At 37.8% G+C, this 26,444-nt stretch overlaps 1 protein-coding gene and 1 long non-coding RNA gene across 3 annotated transcripts in view; one reads left to right on the top strand and one right to left on the bottom strand.

Annotated features, from left to right (window-relative positions):
• The window catches only part of LOC118020995, a 187,126-nt gene extending 184,248 nt beyond the window's left edge, over window positions 1–2,878 (bottom strand). Inside the window, exon 1 of the long non-coding RNA XR_004682071.1 lies at window positions 2,796–2,878. This is a non-coding gene — a long non-coding RNA (uncharacterized LOC118020995). The remainder of the gene's footprint in view (window positions 1–2,795) is intronic.
• A 46-nt stretch (window positions 2,879–2,924) lies between these two features.
• Window positions 2,925–4,977, top strand: SMIM30 (small integral membrane protein 30). 2 transcript variants are annotated; one of them, XM_035020956.1, is made up of 3 exons: window positions 2,925–2,996; window positions 3,360–3,450; window positions 4,117–4,977. In XM_035020956.1, exon 3 carries the CDS (start codon window positions 4,162–4,164, stop codon window positions 4,339–4,341), a length of 180 nt encoding a protein of 59 aa, XP_034876847.1. In that variant the 5' UTR covers window positions 2,925–2,996; window positions 3,360–3,450; window positions 4,117–4,161; the 3' UTR covers window positions 4,342–4,977. The 2 variants fall into 2 exon arrangements, with proteins under 2 accessions (XP_034876847.1, XP_034876848.1); XM_035020957.1 differs by having other exon boundaries at window positions 2,946–3,001.
• The last annotated feature ends 21,467 nt before the right edge of the window (window positions 4,978–26,444 follow it).

The following is a 26,444-nucleotide window of genomic DNA, read 5'->3' as shown; positions in this document are numbered from 1 at the left end:
TGTGTGTGAACTCTTTGCTGTTGGGTTTCATTTCATTCTCAACTACACCCTTCATTTTGTTCATGAAATCTGGAGTGGTTCTCAACTAGGAACAGTATCTACAACTAAAGAGTATTTAGCAATGTGTGAGAGCAGCTGGTTGTCCTCGTGACTGGGGGATCCTACTGGCATCTACTGGGCACGGGCTAGGGATGCTAGACATCCCACAGTATTGTGTCTGCACAGCAAAGTACTGTCTCGCCAAAAATGCCAATATTGTTCATCCAACATTAAGCGGTACTTAAAGAAAACCTTTCCAGTATTGTTAAGGAAAAAATACATGATCCAGGTAGATTTAATTAACATTTGTTGTCAAAATCCTGATGCTTCAAGTGGAGAGGAAGTAAGTAGGGACCAATATAGACAGGTTCCTGAACAAAGTACGTTCTTGTTTTAGATGCTACTGTATCTTATGTATACATAAATGTAAATTCTTGTTAATAATACTATGGGGAAATATGTAAGACCAAATTTTGAATGAAAACTCAAAGTAAGCTCAGTCTAGATCATCAAGTATCTTCATACTTTAGCCCAGAAGCTGATTTCCTACATATAAGGTAGTTTCTACCATCAACAGTATAAAGGTAAGTAAATATTAATCAAATTGTAGTCTTATACTAATATTCATTCATTCACAAAATACCTTCGAAGTATCTACCATGCTAGACACTGTTCTAGTAGCTAGGAACTCAGTATGAATAAGACAGGAATATTTCCTGCCCTTCATGGAATTTTCACTTTACTTGTATTTGTTTACCTACTACACATATAAACAAATACATAATATAATTTCAGTTAATGATAGACACTATGAAGAAAAAATTAGGCAAGAAAATGGATAGACAGCAATGGGAGAGATATCTTTTGTGAGGTGCTCAGGGAAGAAGGTGACATTTAAGCAGAACCTTGAGAAAACAGCCATTAAGAAGTCGGTAGGAAAAGTATTACTGGCAGAGACAAAAGCAAGGGCAAATTCAATAGGAAACAACAAAATTCGCATGTTTAAGAAACAGCAAACAGGTGAATGTCATTGGAATGGAATAAGCATGGGTGAGTGAGGGATTGACATGAGAGAAGCAGAGGCCAGAATGTATAGAGCTTTGTGAGTCTAGATCAAGAGTCTGGACTTCAGCTTAATGTGTTGAAACTGGAGAGTTTTAAGCAAAGGAATAAGTGATTAATTTTTTTAATCACTAGGGTAGTAAGAAAAAACTGAGAAATAGGATACCATACAACTTGGATACTAGGACTGGGATAAGGCACACAAAAGCATATATAGCAATACCTTTATTAAATTGCCTGAGTGGGGTGGGTGCTAGTTAGAGAAAGCTAACCAAATTTATTTTAAAACTACTTGGGCCCAAAGCACCCGTGCACAAACTTCTGCCACTCTATTTCAGATGAGTCAGGTCATTAACTGACATCTTAACATTTTAAAGAAAAAGCATTTTACCATCCACAGACTCTTCAAACTTCAAACCACTATCTTCAAAGTTGACACACCTAGAAACAAGCCTGTAATAACACTAACTTTAAAGTAGTCTCTGCTAACTTTAGCTAACAAATAAACATAAAGGGAAAAATAAAATCCCCAAAATGTTCACACTAAAATACAAGAGAATATTTTGTAATATATTTCAAATATACTTGATTAGAAAGGTACAAAACTAAAAGTTCAAAGCAAATGAGGCAAAGACAGAACTTTGTTAAAACAATCAAGTTTAAAGAAGCAACGCTAACAATATTACTGTGTAGTTATCCTCAGACTTCCAATATGCAAAAGACCTTCGTTTGGTTTTTTTGGCACTTCTTTGTCTCATGAAATCTTGTTGGCACATGTATTTATTCAAATAATTACGATTAGCCAACTCTACTGCTGGGTGCCTGTTAGGAGACAAGAATACAAAGCTTTGCTGTCAGTCTAGAGAGATTGGTAACATTTATGAAAAAAGATAAGGTACAAGATTACATGCTAATTATGGGCACTGAGCTGAATGTACCTGCTCTGAGAGACTGATTCTGACAGGGCAGTGACTTTATCCCTAACCCACATCACTAATAACTTACAATCTGAGGGTGTCAAATAAACTGTCGAATCTGTAAATGAGAATTCAGAAAACTGGGTGACTAGGCAAAGTTTCGTTTAAAGACTGCACAGATATTGGACTTCAAGAGTGCCTTTCAGAAAGGGTTGACTTATATATGCAAATAATTCACTTAATATTTAAAAGTAATAATTTCACATCTTTTCATAAATATTTGGGGGCAGATAGGGTGGGTATCATAAAAACATGACTGAGAAGAAATCACTAAGTGGGCCATACACACACTGCACCCTTGAACTAAGGGGGATTCTCACAACCCCAGAACCCGAATAAAAGAGATCTTCCTTCAAACCATTTTTCCTAAACTCTGTGTTTCCCTACAAATGGTTTTAACATTTTCCAAAATGTCTAATTAAACGTGTTTTCCCCATTGCTTAAAAGGAATGAACAAAACGTCACAAGGCACATTTGGAAGATGGTGACAGGGGATTCCCGGCTTCGGAACGTTGGAAGCCGCTAGTTTAAAAAGAATCCGAAACAGATGGCTGTGCCCGGGTGGTATCTTCCCGCTGTTGTGTCTTCATTTCAGTCGAAGAAAAGACATAACTACTTGTGTGTCTTAAAACCTTAAATAGGGTAAAAGTCACTTGCTGTCATTTCTTTAACTCATTTTTGAGAGAGCGTTTGTACAATGACACTGAGACACTTTACCGGTAAAACGTTGCGCCGTGTGAGGAAGCCCCTCAAGCTCGCTCCTCCTCTTCTCCCGTGCAGCGTGCCCGTCACTCTCTCAGCCAGTTACAGGGGAGCGCTCCGGCGCATCCTGGGAGTCGTCGGCAGCGTGGATTGTGGGAAGTGTAGTTTGGAGACCCCGCCCTCTCCGCCATTCCTCTAATGGCTGCTTCCGGGAAGGTAAGGTACGCTCTCCGCTCCAAAGGATACTTAAGATTGCCTCAGTGTATTTGTAAAACAGGGGTCATATTTGCACCTCGCCGGGACAAAGCAGGGGTTCTTTTTAAAATCTTAATATCAAGTCATGGCACGAACTTGTCTCTGGGTTCGATTTATTTTTAGGTTTTCCTGGGCGGGCAAACTGACCAACTTTAAGTCTAGTTCCCCTGCTTGAACAAACTGTTTTCTCTAGTTATTATCCATTCCTCTCTCTTCCGTACGACCTCTTCGCTCTGCACTGACTCTGGCTGTCTCCTTAATAATAATAATGCTGCTGATGGTGATGGTGAGTAGTTCTTAAATCCTACCCTCTTCTGATAATAGGCTCTGTCACGTGGAACCTCTTAGCCTCAGCGATCCGGAACTCCAGGAAGGGACTATTTCGAATCAGAATTATACGTAAATCCTTTTTTTGGTAAGTTTTACTAATTCCCCACAAGTTCACAGATTTACATCTCGCGTGACTTTTGCCAGATTTGTCTGCATTTCCTGGATGGGAGAAATCCTAAGAAAATGCAATTTTTACTCACTAAGGTATTTTAAGTTTACGAGTGTCTTGTGTGTTTTCTCTTTGTTCTTAATTATGTTCTGTTCATTTGCTTAGTTGATTCACATGGTGTTGGCATGATAGAGTGCGGAAAAATTGCTGGAGTCAAGGAATTATTATGAAAAGGGGAAATTAGCCTCAAATGACCATCTTTAAATACCTTTTTTTTTAAAAAAAAAAAAAGGATTTTATTTATTTATTAGAGAGAGAGATAGCGAGGGCAGGAACACAAGCAGGGTGAGTGGGAGAGGGAGAAGCAGGCTTCCCGCTGATCAGGGAGCCCAATGTGGGGCTCGATCCCAGGACCCTGGGATCATGACCTGAGCCGAAGGCAGGCGCTTAACCAACTGAGCCACCCAGGCGCCCCCATCTTTAAATACCTTTTATAAACTTAACCTGTTTTTTTCTACCATTAAATGAGGAGATGGGTCTGAAACTTAAATTTGAAAGGTGTGTGGATTGTTATTTATGTATCCATACTGAAATGGTGGGAATTTTTAATGATTCCTTTTTGTTTCCATGTTTGATTTCTAGAAACCTTCAGCCCTCAAGATCCAGATACCTGAAGATCCCAACATCATGACCTCAGTCTCAACACAGTTGCTCTTGGTCCTCATTTCACTGCTTTTGGTGTTGCCTGTTGTTGAAGCAGTAGAAGCTGGAGATGCAATCGCTCTCTTGTTAGGTGTGGCTCTCAGCATTACAGGCATTTGTGCTTGTTTGGGGGTATATGCACGAAAGAGGAATGGACAAATGTGATTTTGATGGGCCTTGTGCATCACACCTTGCCTGGAAAACCTTTGTGTTATTGAGGTTAAAAACTGAGCTTTAATGTCTAAAAGTTCCCAAGAAATAGGGTATTTTCACATTCTTGTCTCCCTGTAAGTGGGAACAAATTAATAATATGTTAAATGGGAAAAAAAAAAGTTTTCTTCACAATAAATAATGCACTGAAAAAAGCATTGTCTATAATTCATATATGCTAGTTAGAGGGTCAAAGAAGTCAGATGACTGAAATTTACATATTATTTCATAGTTTCTTGGAATTCTCAAAGTGCATGAGATAGGAAGAAGGAAACCCTTGCCCAAAATCCTAGGAAATTGCCAATTCCTCTATCACTGAGGAGTCTTTTCTCCATATTTTTATTAGATTTTGTTTTGTTAACTCCCAACTTAATATCAAATACGGTCAGAAATTAAAATTTTTATTTCTTGGGGGAGATAAGAAAAATGTATTCAATGTATCTAATGTTAAAATGGAGACAATATTTAATGTAAAAAAATATATTGACATTGAAATGGAGAAATTTAATGTTAAAAAAAACCTTTGTATTAACTGAGTAACATCTCTATGGTGGGAAGTACTATATTAAATATAAACCCATTATGTTGTAAGTTAATGTGTGATGTTCATTTCTGTTTATTTCAGGTTGTTTTTATCTTTGTATGTACTTTTATGTCAGCTTAGTGGCAGAATGCCTTACCTTAAGTGATCACACTAGCTTATAGAAACACTATCAGTGATAAGTGAGAAATGGCAGTATCAAGGTAGAAGTCCCTGGTAGAGAATCCACAGATACAGAAGGAAAAGGTAATGGCCTATACTAATTTACACACTAACCAGATGAAACATACCCTCTCTGATCTTACTACTCAAAGTGTCCTCAAACCAGCAATATCATCTGGGGACTTGTTAGAAATGCAGAATCTCAGACCCTGTCCAGACCAATCGGATCAGAATCTGCATTTGTTTCAGGAGCCCAGGATCATTTGTGTGCATATTCAAGTTTGAGACTGTTTTAAACTGTTTGAACTCAATAATCACCTGAAGAACTTGGAAAAACTTTCAGATTCCCAAATCTTTCTCCTAGTTGCATTGTGGTAATTTTAGGTTGGGCCCTGGAATTCTATGTGATTCTTTTGATTCTGTAGATACAAGCCAGCAGAGAATAGTCTGAGTAAATCAAACTACATGAGGTCCTACTGGAAGCAGATAATCAAGTTTTTTACTGAAATAATGCATTATCCAATCTTGCTCTCCAGGTGACATTGGGGGTCTTAATTTTGATTAGAAAACAGGCAGTAGCAACCTAAAACCCTGTTTTATAGTGCAATCCTGCAGGTGAACTCACCTGGCTTGCATGAAGGGGTTGGGTGGAAGGTACAAGAAGTGAGGGACAGCCACACTGTACAGACAGAAACTAAATAGATCTGTTTTTGTCATAGCTGTTTTATTTTTTCACAAGAGAATGCACTAACATTTTTTGTTCAGATAAATTGACAGTTACACATTGTGTAATTAAAAGAACTTAATTTTACATGCCCTTTTTTTTGAAAGGTGGAAAAAGGAATGCAGATTGTAGAACAGTTTATTGTAGAACAGTTTATCTTCGCTCATAAACCAGCCTACTGATACTGGCATAGAGAGGCTGCTGATTCTTCTTTATACAACTGGACTTTTTCATTGGCGTTGCGAGAAATCAAACTTAAAGTACATTTTAAATCCCAGCGCGTTAGTCATTTAGTCACCTCCAGGTACTATTTTTAAAATGATTGAAATAAGACTACAGGCAAACATTCTTTAATGAACAGTGTATTTCCAGAAGTGCCTAGAAGGAATTAGAAAACTGCCCCTTTCTTATTTTTCCCTTAAAAGTAGAGAATTATCAAGAGGTAGCATTCAGGAATTTTGACAGAATGAGGAATACCTTCTCTATTTTTAGGTTCTTTTTTACCTAGGTTGGATTATATGGCTTAGCCTGAAAAGAACAGAAACTTTAACAGTGGCTCTTAATCTTTTTAGGGCCACCAGCTCCTTTGAGAATCTGATGAAAACCATGGTCCTTTTCCTTTGAAAAATGCACATACATGCTGGCATTTCTTCGATTAATTTCGAGTAGTGCACAGAGCTGAAGCCCATCAAGAAATCCCAAATTAAAAATTACTGTGCTTGTCTTTTTTTTTTTTTTTTTGAGATTCTTTCAAATTCTGGAATTTCTTGATTTGCTCTGTTGGATAATATCTGTGGAGCAGTTATAGGAGGAATGAGATTGACATATGTCCCTCAAGTGCCAGCATAATTTATAGATGTCTAGTAAATGCTTTGTGCATGTTAGCTCAGTTAAGTTCAGTTACAAAGGCAAAAGACTAAGAGTTGAAATCAACAAGAAGTGCTGGTAACCCACCCATTCCTCTAATGCCCCAAATCTGTGCATTTCCTGCATCGCTTCTTTCTGGCTGCTTTCAAGATTTTTCTCTCTGTTCTTAGTGTTCAGAAGGTTGACTATGATGTGTCTTGGCATGAATATGTTTGGGTCCTGTTTGGGGTCTGCTCAACTTCTTAAACCTGTAGGTTTATGTCTTTTCCCCAATTTAGGTAATTTTCAGCCATTATTTTTTCAAATACTCTTTCAGCCCCATCCCCTTTCTCCTTTCCTCTTGGGACTCCAGTGACCCAGTTGTTGGATCCTCTGTTGCAGTCTCACTTGTCCCTAAGGCTTTTTATCTTTTCAGTCTTTTTTCTCTGTTGTTCAGACTGGGCAATTTCTCATGTTCTATCCTCAAGTTCACGGATTGTGCCCATGTATGTTTCAGTTTTAATTTTGCATTTGACTTTCTTTGTAGCTTCGATTTCTTTGATGAGCCTTGCTGCTCTTTCATTTGTGGAGCATGTTCATAATTGTTCATTGAACTTTTGTGACGGCTCCTTCAAAATCCTTGTCATAATTTAACATCTGCGTCATTTCAGTATTGGCATCTGTTGATTGTCTTCTCTCATTCAAGTTGAGATCTTCCTTGGAATGATTTTCCATTAATACCCAGACATTTTGGGTATCATATTAAAAAGACTGGCTCATCTTAAAAGGTTGTGTTTTAGCAGGCCTTCTCTGACAATGCTGCCTCAGGGCAAGGGAGGTTGTTGCCTCCTTACTGCCAGATACAGGTAGATGTGCAGGGACACCTCACAATTGTTCCCCACGTGCCCTCCAGTGACCCCGAAGGTGGGATCCAAACTTCCTACATGGCCTCCACTGGCCCATGGCCATTGGCATTTCTGGGTTGCCAGCTTAGGAGTACCTAGTACCTAGTCAGAGATCTATGAGGAAAAAGAAAATCCAGAAAATTCACTACTATGTCTTTCTTCTGGTCCTGAGTTCCTAGCTGACCTGCCTTCTTTCCACCTTTCAGAATCTTACTGATTGATTGATTGATTGATTGATTGACTGATCATAACCTGAGTTGAAACTAAGAATCAGTCACCCAACCAGCTGAGCCACCCAGGTGCCCCTCCTTTCAGAATCTTCTTATGTTTGTTTTATACATAATGTCCAGGGTTTTCAGCTGTACATACTTAGTGAAAGAAATAGGAGAAAGGATGTCTACTCCCATCTTCCTGGAAGCAGAAGTCTCCTCAGTGCATATTTAAAGAGTGAATTTTCTAGAGAAAAAATGCCAGGTAAAGGATTGATTCAGGATATTTCACTTAACAGACCTTTGTCCTGTGATCCATGTCTGCCCTCTCCTCTTCACCCATCCATCATATTATTTATTTCTGTCTTTACTCAATAAGCTCAATTAAGGAGTATGACTAACAATGAAGAATGCAGGCGTGCAGATGAAGTTTGAAGAAAGTGAGCTGTATCCATATTTTGTCTCAGCAACAAGAGTGTAAGGACAGCTTCTTTAAAAACTGATCTGAGGGGCGCCTGGGTGGCTCAGTCATTAAGCGTCTGCCTTCGGCTCAGGTCATGATCCCAGGGTCCTGGGATCGAGCCCCGCATCGGGCTCCCTGCTCGGCGGGAGGCCTGCTTCTCCCTCTCCCACTCCCCCCTGCTGTGTTCCCTCTCTCTCTGTGTCTCTCGCTGTCAAATAAATAAATAAAATCTTTAAAAAAATAAATAAAATAAATAAATAAAAACTGATCTGATACCAAATGTATCAACTGTGAAGGAACCAGCTAGATCCAGGAAATCTCAAAAGCTAAACATCATGTGCACCTTCACCCTCTTAGGCTTTCCAAGCTCTGCAAAAGCTTGTCAAATGCCATTTCCAACTTTGGATAAAGGAACGATGATGTAGCTATACAGCCTGAAGCACATAATGAAGGGAGAAGAATTCTCTATGTACAAACCATCTCCCTCCCAAAGACTCAAATACTCTCTTTGTGGTATCACAGTAGAAGTGAAGAAAGAGCCTAACCTCTGAAATCCAACAGATGTAGATAACCAGGCTCCACCACTTAAAATTTGATCTTGGGCAAGTCACTTCTTTTAAATTTCTGTCTCCCTATTTGTTAAATGGTGATAATAACAGTACCTACCTCATAGATAAATGAGGAATACATGAAATAGTAAGTGCAAAAGGCTTGGCAGGCTTAAGGTCATTATTACTGGTATTTGGAGATATTTTCTAGACATGGGGGATAAAACTTAATAAGCATTAATTTTGTACTTATATATTACACAAATCTCATATTAAATAGCCACTATATTTTAATTTTGACATTTTCCCTGAGTATTTGTTTTCTTTATCATAATCTTTCTTCTACCATTGTAGGCTTACAAACTGATAAAACTCAAAGACATGTGAATAAAAGAAAATTTGGCTTCCCTAAATCTTCCCCAAATTTTGAAGGGAAGGAAAGAAAAGAATTGATTCTGTTTTAGTAATTCCCAATGTGTTGACCATAAGTCTTTACTAATTGACACAAAAGCTTAGCAGTAACTGCTTCGTCATCTAAGGAGATACAAGGATTTTGATTCTGCTTGTTCAGGAACATAGCAGATTGGGTCTATATTCCACTAGGAAAAGTGCTCTGACAATTCTCATCTCCTTAGAAGTTATCAAGATATAAGCAACATAAAATTTGTTAAATGTTTGTTTCCTATAGGGAGTGGAGAGGGAGCCCTTATTTAGACTTATTGATCCCAGACAGAATTTTTATTCTTAGGTGAGAACAGGGCCAAGTCAATAAATATGTGTATACAAGAGCATGTTTCAAATTTTCTAATTTTTAATAACGTCATTTTTCTAAATCATTTATGTGATTAAATAATAGACATCTAATAACTAAATGCAAGAGGCAGAAGACCAGAAAAATGTGATTGCTGGAAAATACTAAAATGTGGTTCGATTTTCCATTGATTTGTAATATAAGAGCAACAATACCCTCTCACATGTTCCCACTGAGTCCATTATATATGGGTGATTAAAATTTTGAAAATATTAGTTGGCACTTGATAATCTGAAATGAAATTATGAAATTTTATATACAAGAGGGTTAATTATTTTTAAAGGGCTAATCATGTAGCACTTTGTTAAACATTGGGATTATAAATATCATATTTCTCAATATTAATCAAGATAATTATGCTCTGGATAAATGTGCATAAATCACTTAACAAAAGAATTTAAAAGCAGGCATGATCACCAAGAACAGAAAGTATACCATATTCTATTTCAGATGATTTGTCAGAACAACCCTTTCATTTTACCACAAAAATTACCAGGGCATTTCAATAGCAACATAAAACAATTTTATGGGTCCTGTGATGACATATGCCCACTCTCACTTGTTTAATCAACATTTTTCAAGACATCATCACTGCAATTTAGAGAGAAAAAAAATAGGCAGTTGTCCTTGAGCCAATAATTTAACCTACACAATTTCTTCAGTAATGTCTAAAAGATTTCCTAGTGATAGAATTTTGTGGTTCCATAAAAGGAGTTTTACTAATTTCAAAACTAATAAAGTCTAATGTGTTAAAAAAAATTGTAATTACCCATTTTCATTCGACAGCCTGAGGAGCTGATTTCCTCTTCGAACTCCTCACTAAAAACTGTAGTCTAGTCATTTGGTACATTTTTGGATTTCAATTGACTGAAGCGGGGGCAGCTCATTTTCTGTACTGAACGAGTATGATTGGGGATTGTCTCAAGAAGGAAGAATAAAAACAAACCGTAGCCCTGACACTCCCACTCACAGCAAACATCCCACACACTAATTGATGTCGGCCTGACAGTATCCAGAAAGAAGCAACCTTGCAGTTTATTGAGCTCAGTCTTTTCTGGCACTACCGATGGGACTCCGCTAACAGGCACCATCTTCCCGGTGACCAAGACAAAGAGTTGAGAGCATGCATAGCACCCTCCTCTCCTTCATACTGCACCTCCAAGCCATGCCTAGGTCTTACAGAATCCATCTCCAAGTTGTGCCTAGGATTCACCCACTTCGCTCCATCCTCATGGCTCCTACCCAACTTCAGACCACCATCATATTATGGAGGAGATCCACAGCAGCACTCTAGCTGGTCTTCTGACCTCCCATCTTAACCCTCTGTGATCTTTTCTCAACACGACAACCAGGTCCCCTATTTCTCCAGTCTAATCTCTGTCCATGACCCTCAACCTTCCTTACACTCTAGCTTTCAGGCATATGGTTTTTCACTTCCTAGAAAGCACCATGTGTGTTCCCTCCCTCTCTCTCTCTCATTTTCCCTACTTCCTCTGCTTTCTACATCTACATGTTCCTTCCTCTGCCTCTAGTTTTCTCAAGTTCTCCTTCCTAGCACTTCTTTAGAATGTCTTCCCTGACCCTTCCTATCTGAAATATATATTCCACTGTGTGCTTGCCAGCATTCTTTACATCTCCTATCAGGCACATACCACTCTGGATTTGAATCTCTGCTTATTTTTGTCTCAACCAATCCCAACCTGGGATGTCAGGCTTCTAAGCTCTGTGAGGACGGACTGGATTACTAATTCACTATTATATTTCTGGCTTCTAGCACAATGCCTGGCATATAGAAATTACTGCTCACTCAGTCTTTTATAGAATGAATATGTGGTACAAAATTAACATAGCAAAGGGATGCCCCAGCCGAGGATACACAGTAGATCACTGAGCCTGTATGTGCCCTTCCTGTCCTCAGTACAGCTCTACCAACCTTTCAGATTTTCCATGGGTAGGTCTGAGATTCAATGCAAGATTTTACCATTTTCTTGGACATCTAAATAATAATTGTGGAACATGATTTTAATAAGTATTAACATATAATCTAGTTGGGTAATTACACTATTTCTAAAAACTTGCATTGGAAGATCTTCTCCTTCATCTCCTTCTCATTCTCTTACTCATTCTATCCTCCAGCAACACCAGACTCACTGAATTACCAAAATCAAATGCCTTGCCATATTTCTATGCTCATCCTTCATTTGCTTTGTAAATATCATCTCGTCCAAGAAGCCTTTCCCCAAAGAAGTTAATAATATCCATCCTCCAGAATCTGCAGTGCATTGTTTATACCTATATTAATGTATTTCATGAAGCCTTATTTTATGGTTATTTAGGTATTTATTATCCCTTTTACACCACCACCCCCACTAGTCTTTCCCTTCCATCCACCTCTACCCCATCACCTATATCTTAATCTTAAAATCAAGATTGTGTCTTTTTATTAGTGTAAGTACTCACACACTCTGTCTGCGTTGTTAGATGTTTCAGTGGATACTTGTTTCTTTATTTGTGTATTGAATTTAGCCTAAAAACTCCTGAAGAACAGATTAAAATAGCACTGAATAAACAGATCTATATGCTGACAGAGATATAATACTGAAGCTAATATTATTGCTTTTTAATAGCACTACAGGTTGGGAGTTTTCCTCTTACACACAAATGTGTGAACTCTATCTTCCGGAAAGCAGTTGGCAATTCATATTTACTCTAAATGTCATCCTTTGAAAAATATCCACTGTGAAGTAATCACAAGACAGCTGTCAACATATTGTAGTTCTTAGATGATGCTACAGGTGTTGTAAGGTGACAGGTGATGTTAGATGACAGGTGATGTCAAAGCCTACATTTCATTCAGGTGAGAACGTTTTATCAGAAAAAAAAATTAAGAGGAGAAAAGATACCTGGAGTCCTTCTACATTTCTAAAGAAAACTCTCAAGTAAAGGGCCCCAAATAGAATTCCACTTCTCATCCTTAGTCATGGTGAATGGACTATCATGGAGCCACTTCATAATTCCACCCTGCTGTCCTATTGGATCTTTCACTCAAGTGTTACGACTTTACTTCTGAAGAGTAAATCAGTTCAGTACCCAGGTCTGACTGAAGTACAAAGAAGCAGTAAAAGTCTCTTTTTTTTCATATCCACTTGTTCATCCAAATATTTGGGCCTCTATAAAATAATTCTCTTAGGAAAAGGTAGACTTAATTTTATTGATGCTGCCATTACTCAAAGCATATTTGGTACTCATATTTGGCCTGTGACATGCTCCTTCAAATACTCCCAATGACGGGAAGACTTTGTCATTGAACTTTTGATTTTGGAAATGAATCAGAAGTAAATCAGAGCTGAGGCCTGTGTGCGAATAAGGTAGGTGACCAGGAAAAAACCACTTGGTGAACTAATTCTCAAATTGTATGAGAGCTTTGTAGTCTCACATTTTACAGATGAAGACACTAAGGCTTGGAGTGGTTTGATAAATGAATTGACAAGTGACTCCAAAGTAACAAAAAAATTTTTTCTGCAACTCATAAACCAAAATAACTGGTTATTCCACTGTGTAATATACTATTTTTGACTAAAGAAATTATGAAATAACATTGAATAATGATATAACATAATAACAAAATGACCCATACCTTACCTGCCCTCAGTAAAACTTCTTTCACTTTTGCATGTCACCTTCCACATGCATGAATTTAACAAACCTAGAATAGGGCATACATACCATTTTGTTTTCCAGTTTTTTATTTAACATTTAAGTATTTCATGGATATTTTAACAACCAAATAATATTCCATCCCATAGACTTGCCATCACTTATTCAAAATCTATTCATTTACTAATGCTGGACCTATCAATGGCTTCCAACACCTTGCCATTATTGATAACACAATACTGTAAAAAGCAAAATAAGTCGTTCTTACCAAGCGCCAAATAAACATTCCTATCATACGGTTCCAACATAGAAATTAATTTTTAAATATTAATTTTAGATCATAATTCAGCAGACACAGATATGTACACAAATATATTTATGAAGTGTCTGTCATCCTGATCCTCTAAAGAAGCCATGTTTTCAAACTGGAGGACAATTAAGTTTACTATATAGTACTGCGTTAGAAATGCTTGGCATCTAGGATTATAAAAGACTTTTGAAATCTAGATGTAGAAAGGAAGGTTTCTTTTTTTTAAAGATTTTATTTATTTATCTGACAGAGAGAGAGAGAGCACAAGCAGGGGGAGCTGCAGGCAGAGGAAGAGGAAGAAGCAGGCTCCCCACTGAGCAGGGAGCCTGACAAGGGGGGGCGGGGGGCTCATAGGGCTCAATCCAAGGGTCCCAGGATCATGACCTGAGCCGAAAGCAGACACTTAACAAACTTAGCCACCCAGGAAGGTTTCTATCCAGGGAAAGAAGATGACAAATCTCTTACTAGAGAAAAGGCCCAGAGTCACTCTGCACATTTATGATAAGCAGTCTATAAATGTGAAAAGAAAAATCTTGAATATTCATTTTCAAAATTATTCTTATGGTTTTCATAATTGAAAGTAAAGATTACTTGTCCAATGATCCCTGCATTTATTATTATTAGTGGTCAGTAATAATGATAGCTATCAAGAAATATTAATTTAATTATTATTAAAATAATAAGCACCAAACCACATAGTGAAGTGTTTCTTTCCTCAGTGCTGTTGCTACATGACAGAAGTTTATGAAAACACAGCTCAGAAAGGTTGTGTGATGTAGTGAAAAGAATACTGAACAAGAAGTCAAAGAGATAAGGATCCTAGTTTTGGCTACACAGCAAACAGGTTATGGGCACTGGGCAAATCACTTACCAGTTAACCTCGGCCTCATTTTCTCAATCTGTAAAGGAAAATACAAATGAGTAGAAATGGTCTACCTAAGACACCTATTCCACTGACAGGAACTTCGAAAAAGAATTCCTCTTTGATGAAGGATGTGCAAGGTAAAGTAAGGCCTTGCCAAACAGGTTACCCAGAGTAGAGCCAGCCTTGAAAAAAGGCAGAAGTAGGTCCTTGATAGATGACATGATTTAAGGAAAGCCAGCAGGAAACACCCAAAAACCAATGCCTGTGTGCTATACACTCTTCAGTATTTTTGTGATATCTGCAATTCTACTGTTAATGGTGCCTCTTCTAGGTCTTGAAGACTTCCTCTGTTGAATGTTAATATGACTTGGAGTCTGCACCTTAAATTAAAAATGAGAACCTCCAAAAGGAACTCCAAATTGGGATTAGACTCTTGAGATTGGGAGTAGGTAGAGGATGATGGATAAAATTTCCTGGGGAGAGGACAAGGGTGATCAATGCCCCCAAATACATAGACAGTTAAACTGTGTGACCGGGGTTTGGCCCTGCTTACAACAATGTTTAATGGGGGGGGGGGGGCACCTGGGTGGCGCAGTTGGTTGGGCCTACATATTTGTAGGTTGACTTAAGGACTCTATCCACAAAATAACCAAAATGGTTTAAATAACAAAATAAAGGATTTTATAGGAAAAAATATAATCTACTTTGGTAGCCTGACCAAAACCAAATAGAATCAAAATAAAATTCAAATTAGTAGCATTACCATAAAAATATAAAATCAAAGCAAGGGAAGAGCACTGTATGATTTTATACCATGATGGCTGTTGCAAATTTGTTTGTATATTTTATTTTTCTATATAATAGTGACATAAAATGGTTGCTATAGTGGTTTTTTTAAGTGAGTGGCAGAACTCCTATTGCAAAGAAGAGGTTCCCTTCCCACCTTGGGCTTGATAAGAGAGCCTACACCTCAGTGTACTCGATGACACCACCTGGGTGGTGCAGTCGGTTGGGTGTCTGACTCTCGGTTTCTGCTCAGGTCATGATCTTAGGATGGTAATATCAAACCCCATGTGGGGCTCGGGGCTCCACCAGAGTATGCTTGAAATTCTCTCTCTCTCCCCGTCTCCCTCTGCCCCTCCTCCCACTCACACTCTCCCCTACCCCTGCTCTCTCCCTCTCAAATAAATAAATAAAATCTTTTAAAAAAATAAGAGAAGGCAGAAAGGAAGAAAGGGAGGAAGGAAATTATTCTATTTAAGGGAACCCATAGTTATTTTAAAGACCTTCTACAGTAATGAAGAATTGTATGGATAAAATGAATTTTCATTTATGTTTTTATTTTTAATAAAAGCAAGAAAAGAAAGATGCATACTTGGTCCAACTAGGAGCCTATTGCATTGGTTTTAGGAAGAGAGGTTAATTGTTTTGTCAGGGAAGCAGCCAACAGGCGAGGGGCTGAGAATAGTTGGATTGTTTTCCTCCTACCTCTCTGCTATTCCTTTACTATCTTCTTAACTGGTTTCTCTTGCTCTTCTGATGCCTTAATGTTCATTCATTCTTTAAGTCTCAGATGTTGGCCTTCTCCTCATACCCTTTCTTAGAGAATCCCTCTGTTTCCATTCCACCTCCATCAGTGTGGCCCCCGGGCTTCCATTATGAGCAGACAACTCCCAGATGGCTGGCCCTGACTTTTCACGTTCCAATTCAAGACCGACTAGCACTTATAAATGATGCCATATGAATGGCTGTCACCTCATGTTCCTTTGCTAAAATTAAACTTAACTTCCTGTCAAAACTGAATGCCTTGTCTGATTTCTCTTTGCGCGCGTGTGTATGTGCATGCATGCGTCTGTGAGTGTATGTGTGTGTGTGCCAGCCAAGCTTAAATTTGTTCTATTCTCATAACCAGGCAATAATGCTGACCTCCCTTGCTTCTTTCTCAACACAGTTCTTTCTATTGACTGTTCTATCACTCTAGTACTCACGCCTGGACTTATTTCTCACAAATTCAAATATTTTAGAATTGCAAGTCTCTGGCTTTCATCAGCCTGTCAAGGAGAAAAAAAAATGGGAGTGGGGGTATGAACCAAATCAGGGTTTTTCACCTATGTTAATTAGACCCCTAGGCTCCACAGAGCTTCCTTGGGGGCTGCCAAATCAGACAATAAAAGACCAATAGAGTATGGCTCCAGCCCCCAGGCCCACTTTTCCCACAGCAGCTCCACCATTATCTGTTTCATATGTGACTTTCAAGTATGATCTCATCTGGAAAAAAAACTTGTAACATTACCTTAAGAAAAATAAGTTTGAAAACCACTGTTAGGTGACTTTTTAAGGATCTCAACTCTAAAATTCAAATCCTATGGAATCTGGTAATGTAATTATTAAGATAGTATGAAAGAAAGTCCTCTTTGGCTTCTCCTTCTGTGCATCGTTAGATCAATTTTGGCTCTGGCAACCTGAAGAATTTGAATGAAATTAGGGTAAAAATGCCGGAATTATTGTGAGTTTCCCAACAGTCCGCAGGATGATTTAGTAAGCCTCTGTAAGTCCACAGCTTCCGTGATAAAGTAGGGGCACATCCCGAAGACCGCACTTTCTGAAGTCCTTAGGATCCCCATCTTCTTCCCAAACTGAAGCACATCATGATGATATGCTTTCCAGCCCACCTGTATTTCATCTGCACACAAAAAGGAGTTTCTGGGCTCCAGGTCCACGGAGATTTGATAGTTTTGGCTTTTTCTTTCTGTTTCATGTCCCTTTGCAACAGTAAATAAATAAACAAATAGCATTTAACAAGTGTTGCCCTGGAGCGTGAAACCGGCTGGTTTGACGTCAAGGTGCAGGAGGCGAAAGGCTGAAAGTGGGTTCTGTGATTGAGGTCTAGAAAGTAGCAGCTGAGCAAACCGTGCGTGCGCAGGGGTGAGGGCGGGGGTGATTGCCGCAGAGCCACGCTTCACACGCAAGGCAGCGAAGACTTCGTCCAGGCTTCAGGTCTTGGCGATCGGTTTTTCTCTTCAAGTCTGCTCACCAGCTTGACATTTGTGCACCTGATTAACTCTGAGTATAAGAATTCACCTCATACTCAGAGAGACCTCATACTCAGAGACTTACTATTCTTATCTCTACAGAAAGGCTTTAGGCCTAAGGGATCGGACCTGGTTTGAGCGCTGAACGTGTGGCTAGTCTGAATTGAGATGCCCGTAGGCAATGCAAAATAGACACTGGATTTTGAAGACCTAGTGAGAAAAAATATGTAAAATGTCTTCTTAATACTTTTGTATTGATTATATGTTGACTCACATTTTGGAAATTATTTGGATATACTGGTTTAAATAAAATACATTATTAAAATTAGTTTTACTTGTTTCTTTTTACTCATATTTTGGCTACTGGAAATTTTTAAATTATATATGTGGCTCACATTAACTATCTATGGAAAGACTGGTTTAGACTCTAAAGGAACAGTGATATACTGAGAGTGCATAAAACCTAGTGACAAAAAAAAATCTAAATCAAGTTTCTGATTTTACTGCTTCTTGAGGTAAGTCACTTAAGCACAAATCCCAGCTTTTTCATTGACCTTGGGCAAGTTAATTAGATCTCTCTGTGCCCCAAGATTTTTCATCAGTAAAATGAATCATGCAACCTATCTTATGAGGTTTTGTGAAAATCAAATAAATTAATAAATGCAAAGAACAACTGTCACATTATAAGCACCATAAACTATGAATTATTCATATCCCTAAACTTGTTTTTTTATTATACTAAAAGAAGGATAGATACTTCATAGGATGAAGTTAGAATATACTCTAATATATTTAAAATTAATTTATAAATCATAAAAACTAGGTAAATGTTAGTAACAGTTCAGTTCTAAAAGTCGTTAAATCTCGGCAACCCTGATGGTCTTTACAAAGTTTCAGTCCTCCAAGTTAAATATGAGTACAGCATTCATACTCCTTCATCCTAAAGTGTCAGTAGGTTGGCCTACTGTGCATATTTTTGTATCCTATCACAGACTGTGCTGAGAATGACTTTTTAGTAAAACATCAGAAGAGCGTAGGATTGATGCCAACCTTACTCTCAAAGTCATGTTTATACATATATACTGGGGCATTTAAATTGCTCTCTCAATAATTTTGATACCGCATAGTTTTTAAGTTGACTTTTTGGGCTTTCCAGAACATATTGTACGTTAGAAGTATTTGAACATACTGTAAGAAAAGATTTCAACCACAATATATGGTGCAACTCCTGAGGGTAAGGAAGAGATTGTTCTTTAATTTCTTTTCAAAATAGCATGCATACTTGGAGATTTATCAGAATAACAGACGTAAAAGAAGAAGTGATTCTTAGGATAATTTTTTCAATGAAAACCTTTATTCATTTATTTCACTAATAGTTGCTAAGTGGCTATTACCTGCCAGGCACTATTCTAGGTACCAGGGACATAAAGATAATCAACATAGACAGAAATCTTGCCTTCATGAGGCTGTTCAGTATCAAAATTATTAAGAGAGCAAGTTAAATATCGAACATATGCATATATACCCAAGTTAGATGGTTATGTTGGTAGGCATCAATCCAGAGCTTTTTTGACTTTTTACTAAAACACCATTTTGAACTTAGTCTGTGAGTAGGATCAAAAATTCAGTCCATCTCTTTGCTAAATGTCAGTGTATGCATGATCTTCTGTAGTAAAGACTCATTATGAAACCCCAGCAAGAATCTCACCTATTCAATGCCAGATGGCACAAAAACAAACCATTTATAGAGTGGATTACAAGTAGGCTATATACAAAAATGCTGTCTCCACATGATTCCTAGTCTTTCAACCAAGTGCCAAGGATTTATGTGCTTAATTCCCATTAGAATTTACGAGAATTAACAATGCATGAATGAAAAAAATATATATATCCTTAACTGAAAAGTGAAAATCTTGAAGACCGCCCCCCCAAGATAAAAGTTCAAATTTTGCATGCATTTTTGATAAGAGCCTTTTAAAGTTACATTTTAGAACCGTTGAGGTTGTAAGTGGGGAGCAGATTAAGCATGTGCTGACTTGGCTTCACAGAGGCTGAATTTTGGAAAGGCTGCATGGCGCAGTGGAAACACTCCCTGGTCTAGGAGTCCACAGACCAATTTGGTTTTAGTCTCTAGCTCAGAACTTAAAACTTTCTGGGCGCAGAAGGACCAATGTATGTGAAAGTGTTTTATATAATGCTAAGCAGTAAATACTCCTGTACCTGCATACAAGACATACTTGAACAAGTAAATACCTCATTGATAGAGAATTTTAAATCTTATATGATAGAGTTATTGTTTTTAATTAACTGATCAGATATACTAGGAAAGAAATGCAAGAAACCCATGATCCCCTCGGAAGAAAAACCTGGAGCTTAAAAAGAGCTGTGACTGTCAAGGGATTTAATAAAAGCAGAACAAAATGACAGCAGTCATAGACCTACACACCACAACCCCATAGTGACTAGAGGACACACTACACTACATTAAGACTGCCAGAAATTTTTGTGTTAAGAATTATCACAGGAAGATAAATCATTTACTTGGAGGCTTATCACTGGTGTTTATCCCTCCAGCTTACCCAGACAACCGCTTGCCCAAACAACTAGCAACTAGTTCTGAAAATGTTAGAATCATACCTCTATTCTACAGTTTTAATTGGGACTAAGTGATATGAGACCCACAGCCAAAAAGTATTTCAAATATTGGAACTCTTGGCATTGGGCCACTTCCACATCGACCTCTTAAGCCTGTTCACCTGCCCATCTCTATGCAGCCCAGTGACATTCCAAGAGACAATGGGTAACAAACAGCGAGAAGCACAGACAATAGAGTTTGTAGATGTAAGACATTTTGTGTTTTGAATCTTTATAAATAAGACTCACATTTGTCATAATGCATGCATACAACAGTATTCTTTATACCCCATGGAAATGATTAATGATCCTTTTGACAATAGCCATGCCAGAAAACAACAGCTATAAATCACATACCAACTGCCAATACAGAACGCCATAATTCTAGATCAGATAAAGGAGAAAGGCAATCCTGACCAAGTTCTTCTATGCAGTGAAAGTGTATACACCCATCCCTAGTTATTACTGCCTTCTGAGAATGAGCTACCACCCTGTTTCAAGTTGTTGGAAGCATTGTCCTATGCTCCCCCTTATTCCCGAGATTACAAACTCTATCATCAGTTCTGGCCTTTGTTCAAGCTAAGAGGACTTAAAGAGTGATTTGGCTGGTATCTTTTTAATTATATTCAATTAGTAAGATGAATCAGCACTATTTTATATAAGAACCTCTTATATTCAGCTCTTATTTATGCCTGGTAATGCAAGGAAAGAGGTATCTTCTAAAAAGAAGACAAAGAAAAAGCAAGAAAGGCAATCCTGATTTTTGCCTAAGAGTAAAATCATTCCTGTGAAGTCTTTTTTTTGTTGTTAAAGATTTTATTTACTTGACAGAGAGAGACACAGTGAGAGAGGGAACACAAGCAGGGGGAGTGGGAGAGGGAGAAGCAGGCTTACCACAGAGGAGGGAGCCCGATGTGGGGCTCGATCCCAGGACCCTGGGATCATGACCTGATCTGAAGGCAGGCGCTTAACGACTGAGCCACCCAGGTGCCCACATTCTTATGAAGTCTTTTTCCAAATGGCTAAATGGCCAGTTTCTATTTCAACCCCTTTCCTGTTTGTCCTATAGATAATTATGAATAAGCCATAGGCAAAACTAGAGTAGGGGATATTCATCATTTAAATTTTTTTTATATTACTGAGCCTTTTACTTCTCTATTGATAAATCAGTTTTGATTTTATTTTTGGAATACATCACCCTTTTGGCTATTAAAAAACTAATTAACATGAGTCCTAAGCCAAATAAAATCTGCAGACATTTCATCACATATTTGAGCACCAGGTTAGGGGCTCAAAGCATAAAATATCTGCTCTTGGCTTAAAATCTGCACGAGCGACCTTAAGTTACCAGAAAACGGTTTGACATTACTGAATAGTAAAGCACATAAGGAATCATGTAAATGCTAACATAATAAAGCTAAGAAGCAACCAAAATTTCCCCAAATCCAGAGTAAATCCTTGGCCAAGAAAACTTTCTGCCCATAACACAAATAATTATCCCAACCTTATTAAATGAAGAAAAACACAGAGTTCAGTTGGAGGCTGTGTCATTGTTTTTCACTGTTTTTCTTTTATATCCTCACACTGCCCAGCACAGCACCCTTTATGTAGTCGGTTCATAACTCACATTCAACAAAAATGGGTGTAGTGTCCTCCATGTGCCAGGTTCTGTCTGGGCACCGAGAAGAACAGGGCAAAATAAGACAATGTTTGTATTCCCATAGGAGTCGTATTCCAGTTGAGACTAGAGTTTGCTGAATAAAGGAAATAATGTTGCCCCAGGACTTACTCTTAAATCCTTTTTAATGTAAAATCAGGCAGATAATACCACACTTTTATTTTTACCAAATGTCAACCAAGTTAAAGTAGTAACCATATTTACGAGGTATGGAAAGAGAAAATTATAAAGTTTAAAAAAATTAGTAGGAATGATGGGTGGTCTCTCATGGTTCATCTCTCCCTCCAATTCCCCCCGCCCATTTTTCCCTTCTTAAATGCAGGCATCCCCTTCATTTTTCAGTTTGCCCAGAGGGAGTGGAATGGGTAGTTTTTTAAATTTATTTTACCTCAACTTCCTTCTCTCTCAACAATCTCTCCCTTGGTAATGTCACCCAACACTTATTCTAGCTCTACCGTCATCTACAGGTACTTCCTGAATTTGGGCTCTTCACTTCCAACAGCATATATCTCAATACTGGAATGTTCCACCAGCATTTCACATTCAATACGTCTAAAATTAACTCAGGATCTTACTTACCAAACCAACCCTCTCTTTTTAAACTTTTGCTGCCCCAGTTAATGGTGTCTCCTGCCTCCCAGTTACCCAAGCTCCAAAATTTACTCTTCAATCTCCCTTGCTTCCCCTTGTTAACCACTTGATTAAAAAATATATATATATGGCTTCTACTTCCTCTTAACAATCAGATCCATCCCTTTGTTTCTGATCATCCTTCACCCTCCACTGCTACCCATTTAGGCTTTCCCTACATCGACGCAGCGGCCAGCACACTGGTCCTATCTCTTGATTTTTCATTTCTTGCAAGATCTAGCACAATGACTCCTACAGAGTAGAACCTCAACAAATATTTGTTAAATGAATTCAATAAATGAACAAGTTTTCAGAGAGAAGGAAATTGTCAACATAAAGGTCAGAGATGGTAAATCACTAAATTTTTAAAAGCCTGGATCTTAAATTGAGAGAGAAGATCTTAGAGATGCTAGCTTTAAAATTAAAAATGAATTATATTAACACTTTGAAACTTGTTTTGTGACAGAGTAGAGAGAAAACTCTAACAAATGAACCTTTTAGCATTTTGGAAAGGAACATGCCAGATTCTTAATCTTTTTAAAACTCATTAAAATTCTGAAGAAATCTCACTGTTTGAGGTGTTCACAATTACGGTGATTCCTAACTCCCAAGGCATAATTTTTTAAATCCAGTGGCAGTTTTGGGGTCTAGAGTATTCTTTCACTGTGTTGTTCCTCAAGCAGGTGGAGCACAAACCCCTAGAAACTCTCAGTTACTTAGATGTCACTGTGGAAAAGGTTACTTTTTGCCACAGACGAGAAAGTGAAAACCATTATCAAAAATAAGTGCATTGGGGTGCCTGGGCGGCTCAGTCAGTTAAGTGTCTGCCTTGGGCTCAGGCCATGATCTCAGGGTCCTGGGATCAGGCTCCCTGCTCAGCAAGGAGTCTGCCTCTCCTCCCTCTCCCTCTGTCCCTCATCCACCCCCAGCCCCGACACATACTCTCTCTCAAATAAATAAAATCTTTTAGAAAAATAAAAATAAAAGCATAATCTCTCCTTCTGTTGGTCACTTGTTCCAGGTTAGTGAATTTTTAAAGTAAGTTCTTAGAAAATGTTTCCATGTTAGTCCCTGATGAGAGCTTTCTTATCAAAATAACTTCCAGGACATTTATAAAAAGTCTCTTTTTCATACATAGTTTTAGATTTTGTTAAGAATTGAGAATACCAAAGATATGTGTTTTTAAAGTTTTAGAGAAAAGCTTGAAATGGGAGAAACATCACTTTAAATGAATGATTAAATAATCTTTTCTTAGAATATTTTCATCCTGGGGTGCCTGGGTGGCTCAGTCGTTAAGCATCTGCCTTCGGCTCAGGTCATGATCCCAGGGTCCTGGGATCGAGCCCCGCATCAGGCTCCCTGCTCGGCGGGAAGCCTGCTTCTCCCTCTCCCACTCCCCCTGCTTGTGTTCCCTCTCTCGCTATGTCTCTCTCTGTCAAATAAATAAATAAAATCTTTAAAAAAAAAAAAAAGAATATTTTCATCCTAACCTATCTTTCTCTGCATTTGCCAAGGACTGTTTATTTCCTGACACACATTTTTACATAAATAATGCATAGAACAAAAATACTGCATTTGCCCATCATGAGATGTGTGTCACTTAGCAAAAATCTGATGTGTCTGTCTGATTAATTTTGAAAAGAAGATAATTGCTGCTTTAAATAAAATTATATATATTTATTATAAGAACAAATTAAGCAAATTACATCGGTCTTCCTAATCCACTGATCAATAGAGTTAATGTAATATGCAAAGAACTTGAAAATCTTTAGACTCCTTCAAACCCAGGGTATATAGTATTTTGCTGTTGTTTGCTTTGTCTCTTTACTCTAACCCTACAACCAATTTTTCTAGGTTTCGTGGTATAAGGAATCAAAAAGAAATTAGTTAAGATCAAATAAGCCTATAATCCGACCCATTTGAAGCAATACCTTTACATTAACTTATGGATGATATGAAACTTTTGTCAGCTATTAAATATATTTTTTAAAAATTCCTGTTGATTAGGGGCGCCTGGGTGGCTCAGGTCATGATCCTGGAGTCCCGGAATCGAGTCCCACATCGGGCTCCCTGCTCGGCAGGGAGTCTGCTTCTCCCTCTGACCCTCCTCCCTCTCATGCTCTCTGTCTCTCATTCTCTTTCTCTCAAATAAATAAATAAAATCTTAAAAAAAAAAAATTCCTGTTGACTAAAGTTGCAGACTTCAATGTTTTCTCCAGTAGAGTTAATGAACTGAATGGAAAATATCTCATTAATTTTTTGAGCCCCCTTGTGAGGCAAGAAAATGACATTCTCATCTAACAGCTGGAAAAACTGAAGAACTAGTGAATGTAACTGCACTCAATTACAAAGGAAAATAATGCCTCTAATACAATACCCAAGGATGTAGATATGAAAGAATATTGCAGACACACACATTCCCTCTCTTATTTTTAAGGAATCAATACCTGCATCTTACAGTATGAGGATAGTTAAACCCTTGGATCTTGGCCCTATACCTTTTGGCAGAGTAAATTAATGCCTCACAACCTGGCAGTGAAGTCACCCTTTTAATTTACTTTTAAATAGCTTTTCCCTAATCCATCTGGCCAATCATGAATCTTCAGTAAACTTATTTAAATCTCTTATTCTATAGATTTTTTTTAACTGTAAAATTTCAGGAAATAATAACTCTTTGCAAAGTACATTGAGACCCTAATTGGGAAGTAAAACAGAACAAATTGAATTGATTTGTAGTTTCACAAAAATGAACTTGCACTTCACTTAGAATTTGTAAAACATCATAACAGTTTTGAGATCCTCTGAATTTATTTGTTTTGCAAAAAAGTGGAATGTCTCACTTGAATGGGAATGCCCTCAAGTTACTTCTAGTATTGCTGTAGGATTGATTTTTCTAGGTTAAGGGAATGCAAAAGTTAGGTGTTTTATATGTATTCTTTTTTTTTTTTTTTAAACAAATCATTATCTATCTTTTAAATGGGTTTAAGACATCCCAAAACAAATCAGGAAAAAGGAACATCATTTCAGTATTACCAACATAGGGCTTTGTGTAATGACTGTGACACCATGACAGTGAAGTATTCAGTTTTAAGCTTTAAACAGAGAAAGCTTTACCTCAGTGTGTCCAATAGAAATACAATATGTAAATTAACCCATATTATCTGTATGCTGATTGGCTTGAGTTCCCCCGAATGTCACAATCTCACCACCCAGCAATGAGGTATTTTACTGCTGTCTGGAGATCAAATTATTACTGTAGAGAAGATCTTTATTTTTTCTGTTTCATTAACAGATTATTATAAAGCAATAAGCATGCAGGAGGAGAAGCAGACGTTTTACATTGGGAATTAATGAAAGCATGTCTGCTCGTTTTTTGGAGGTGGGGAGTTGTTTAAAATCTTATACCATCCCCACAAACAAAACTCTTCGGAAATGGTAAAATAAGGAAATGCATGATTCCAGAGGCATCCCTAAGCACCCAGTTGTCAGGCTATGTGGTGTCTTGTGATATCATCGGACCTTTTGGATGGGTGTAAGTTTTATGAATTCGTTATATTCCTAGTATTTTTCTTCCGTAAAAACAGAGGGGGAGGGAAAGGAAACTCACACACACAACCGCTTTGACATTACCAATGTACTGGTCAGCCGTACTGGCAAGAAGGAAAAAGAAAGGCTGTTGCTCTGTGGGGTGGAATGTGAGGAATAGTCATTTAAAATTTTTGTAAGCCTGATTCTATAGTCATATTCGTCAAGGTAAAATGGATTTAAATCATTTTGCAGTTGTCCTCTGAACTTAGCTTCTCCCTACTTAACACATATTTGCGTGCATTTGAGAATTGAAGATGACTAACAAAGACAAGGCTGCCCTAACCTGCTTTCCCTCCTTCCCCATTGACAAGATTTTTCGTGACTGTGCTCTTTAAAAAATACATATTTAATTTCTTTTTCTTTCTTCTTTTTTCTTTCTTTCTTTCTTTCTTTCTTTTTCTTTCCTTCTCTTTCTTTCTTTCTTTCTTTCTTTCTTTCTTTCTTTCTTTCTTTCT

Source organism: Mirounga leonina, unplaced genomic scaffold (assembly GCF_011800145.1).
Source record: "Mirounga leonina isolate KUSES-001 unplaced genomic scaffold, KU_Mleo_1.0 Mir_174, whole genome shotgun sequence".
In the NCBI taxonomy this organism is placed as follows: Eukaryota; Metazoa; Chordata; class Mammalia; order Carnivora; family Phocidae; genus Mirounga; species Mirounga leonina.
Note: the sequence above shows the minus strand (reverse complement) of the source record. Positions and strands in the feature narration are given on the sequence as shown.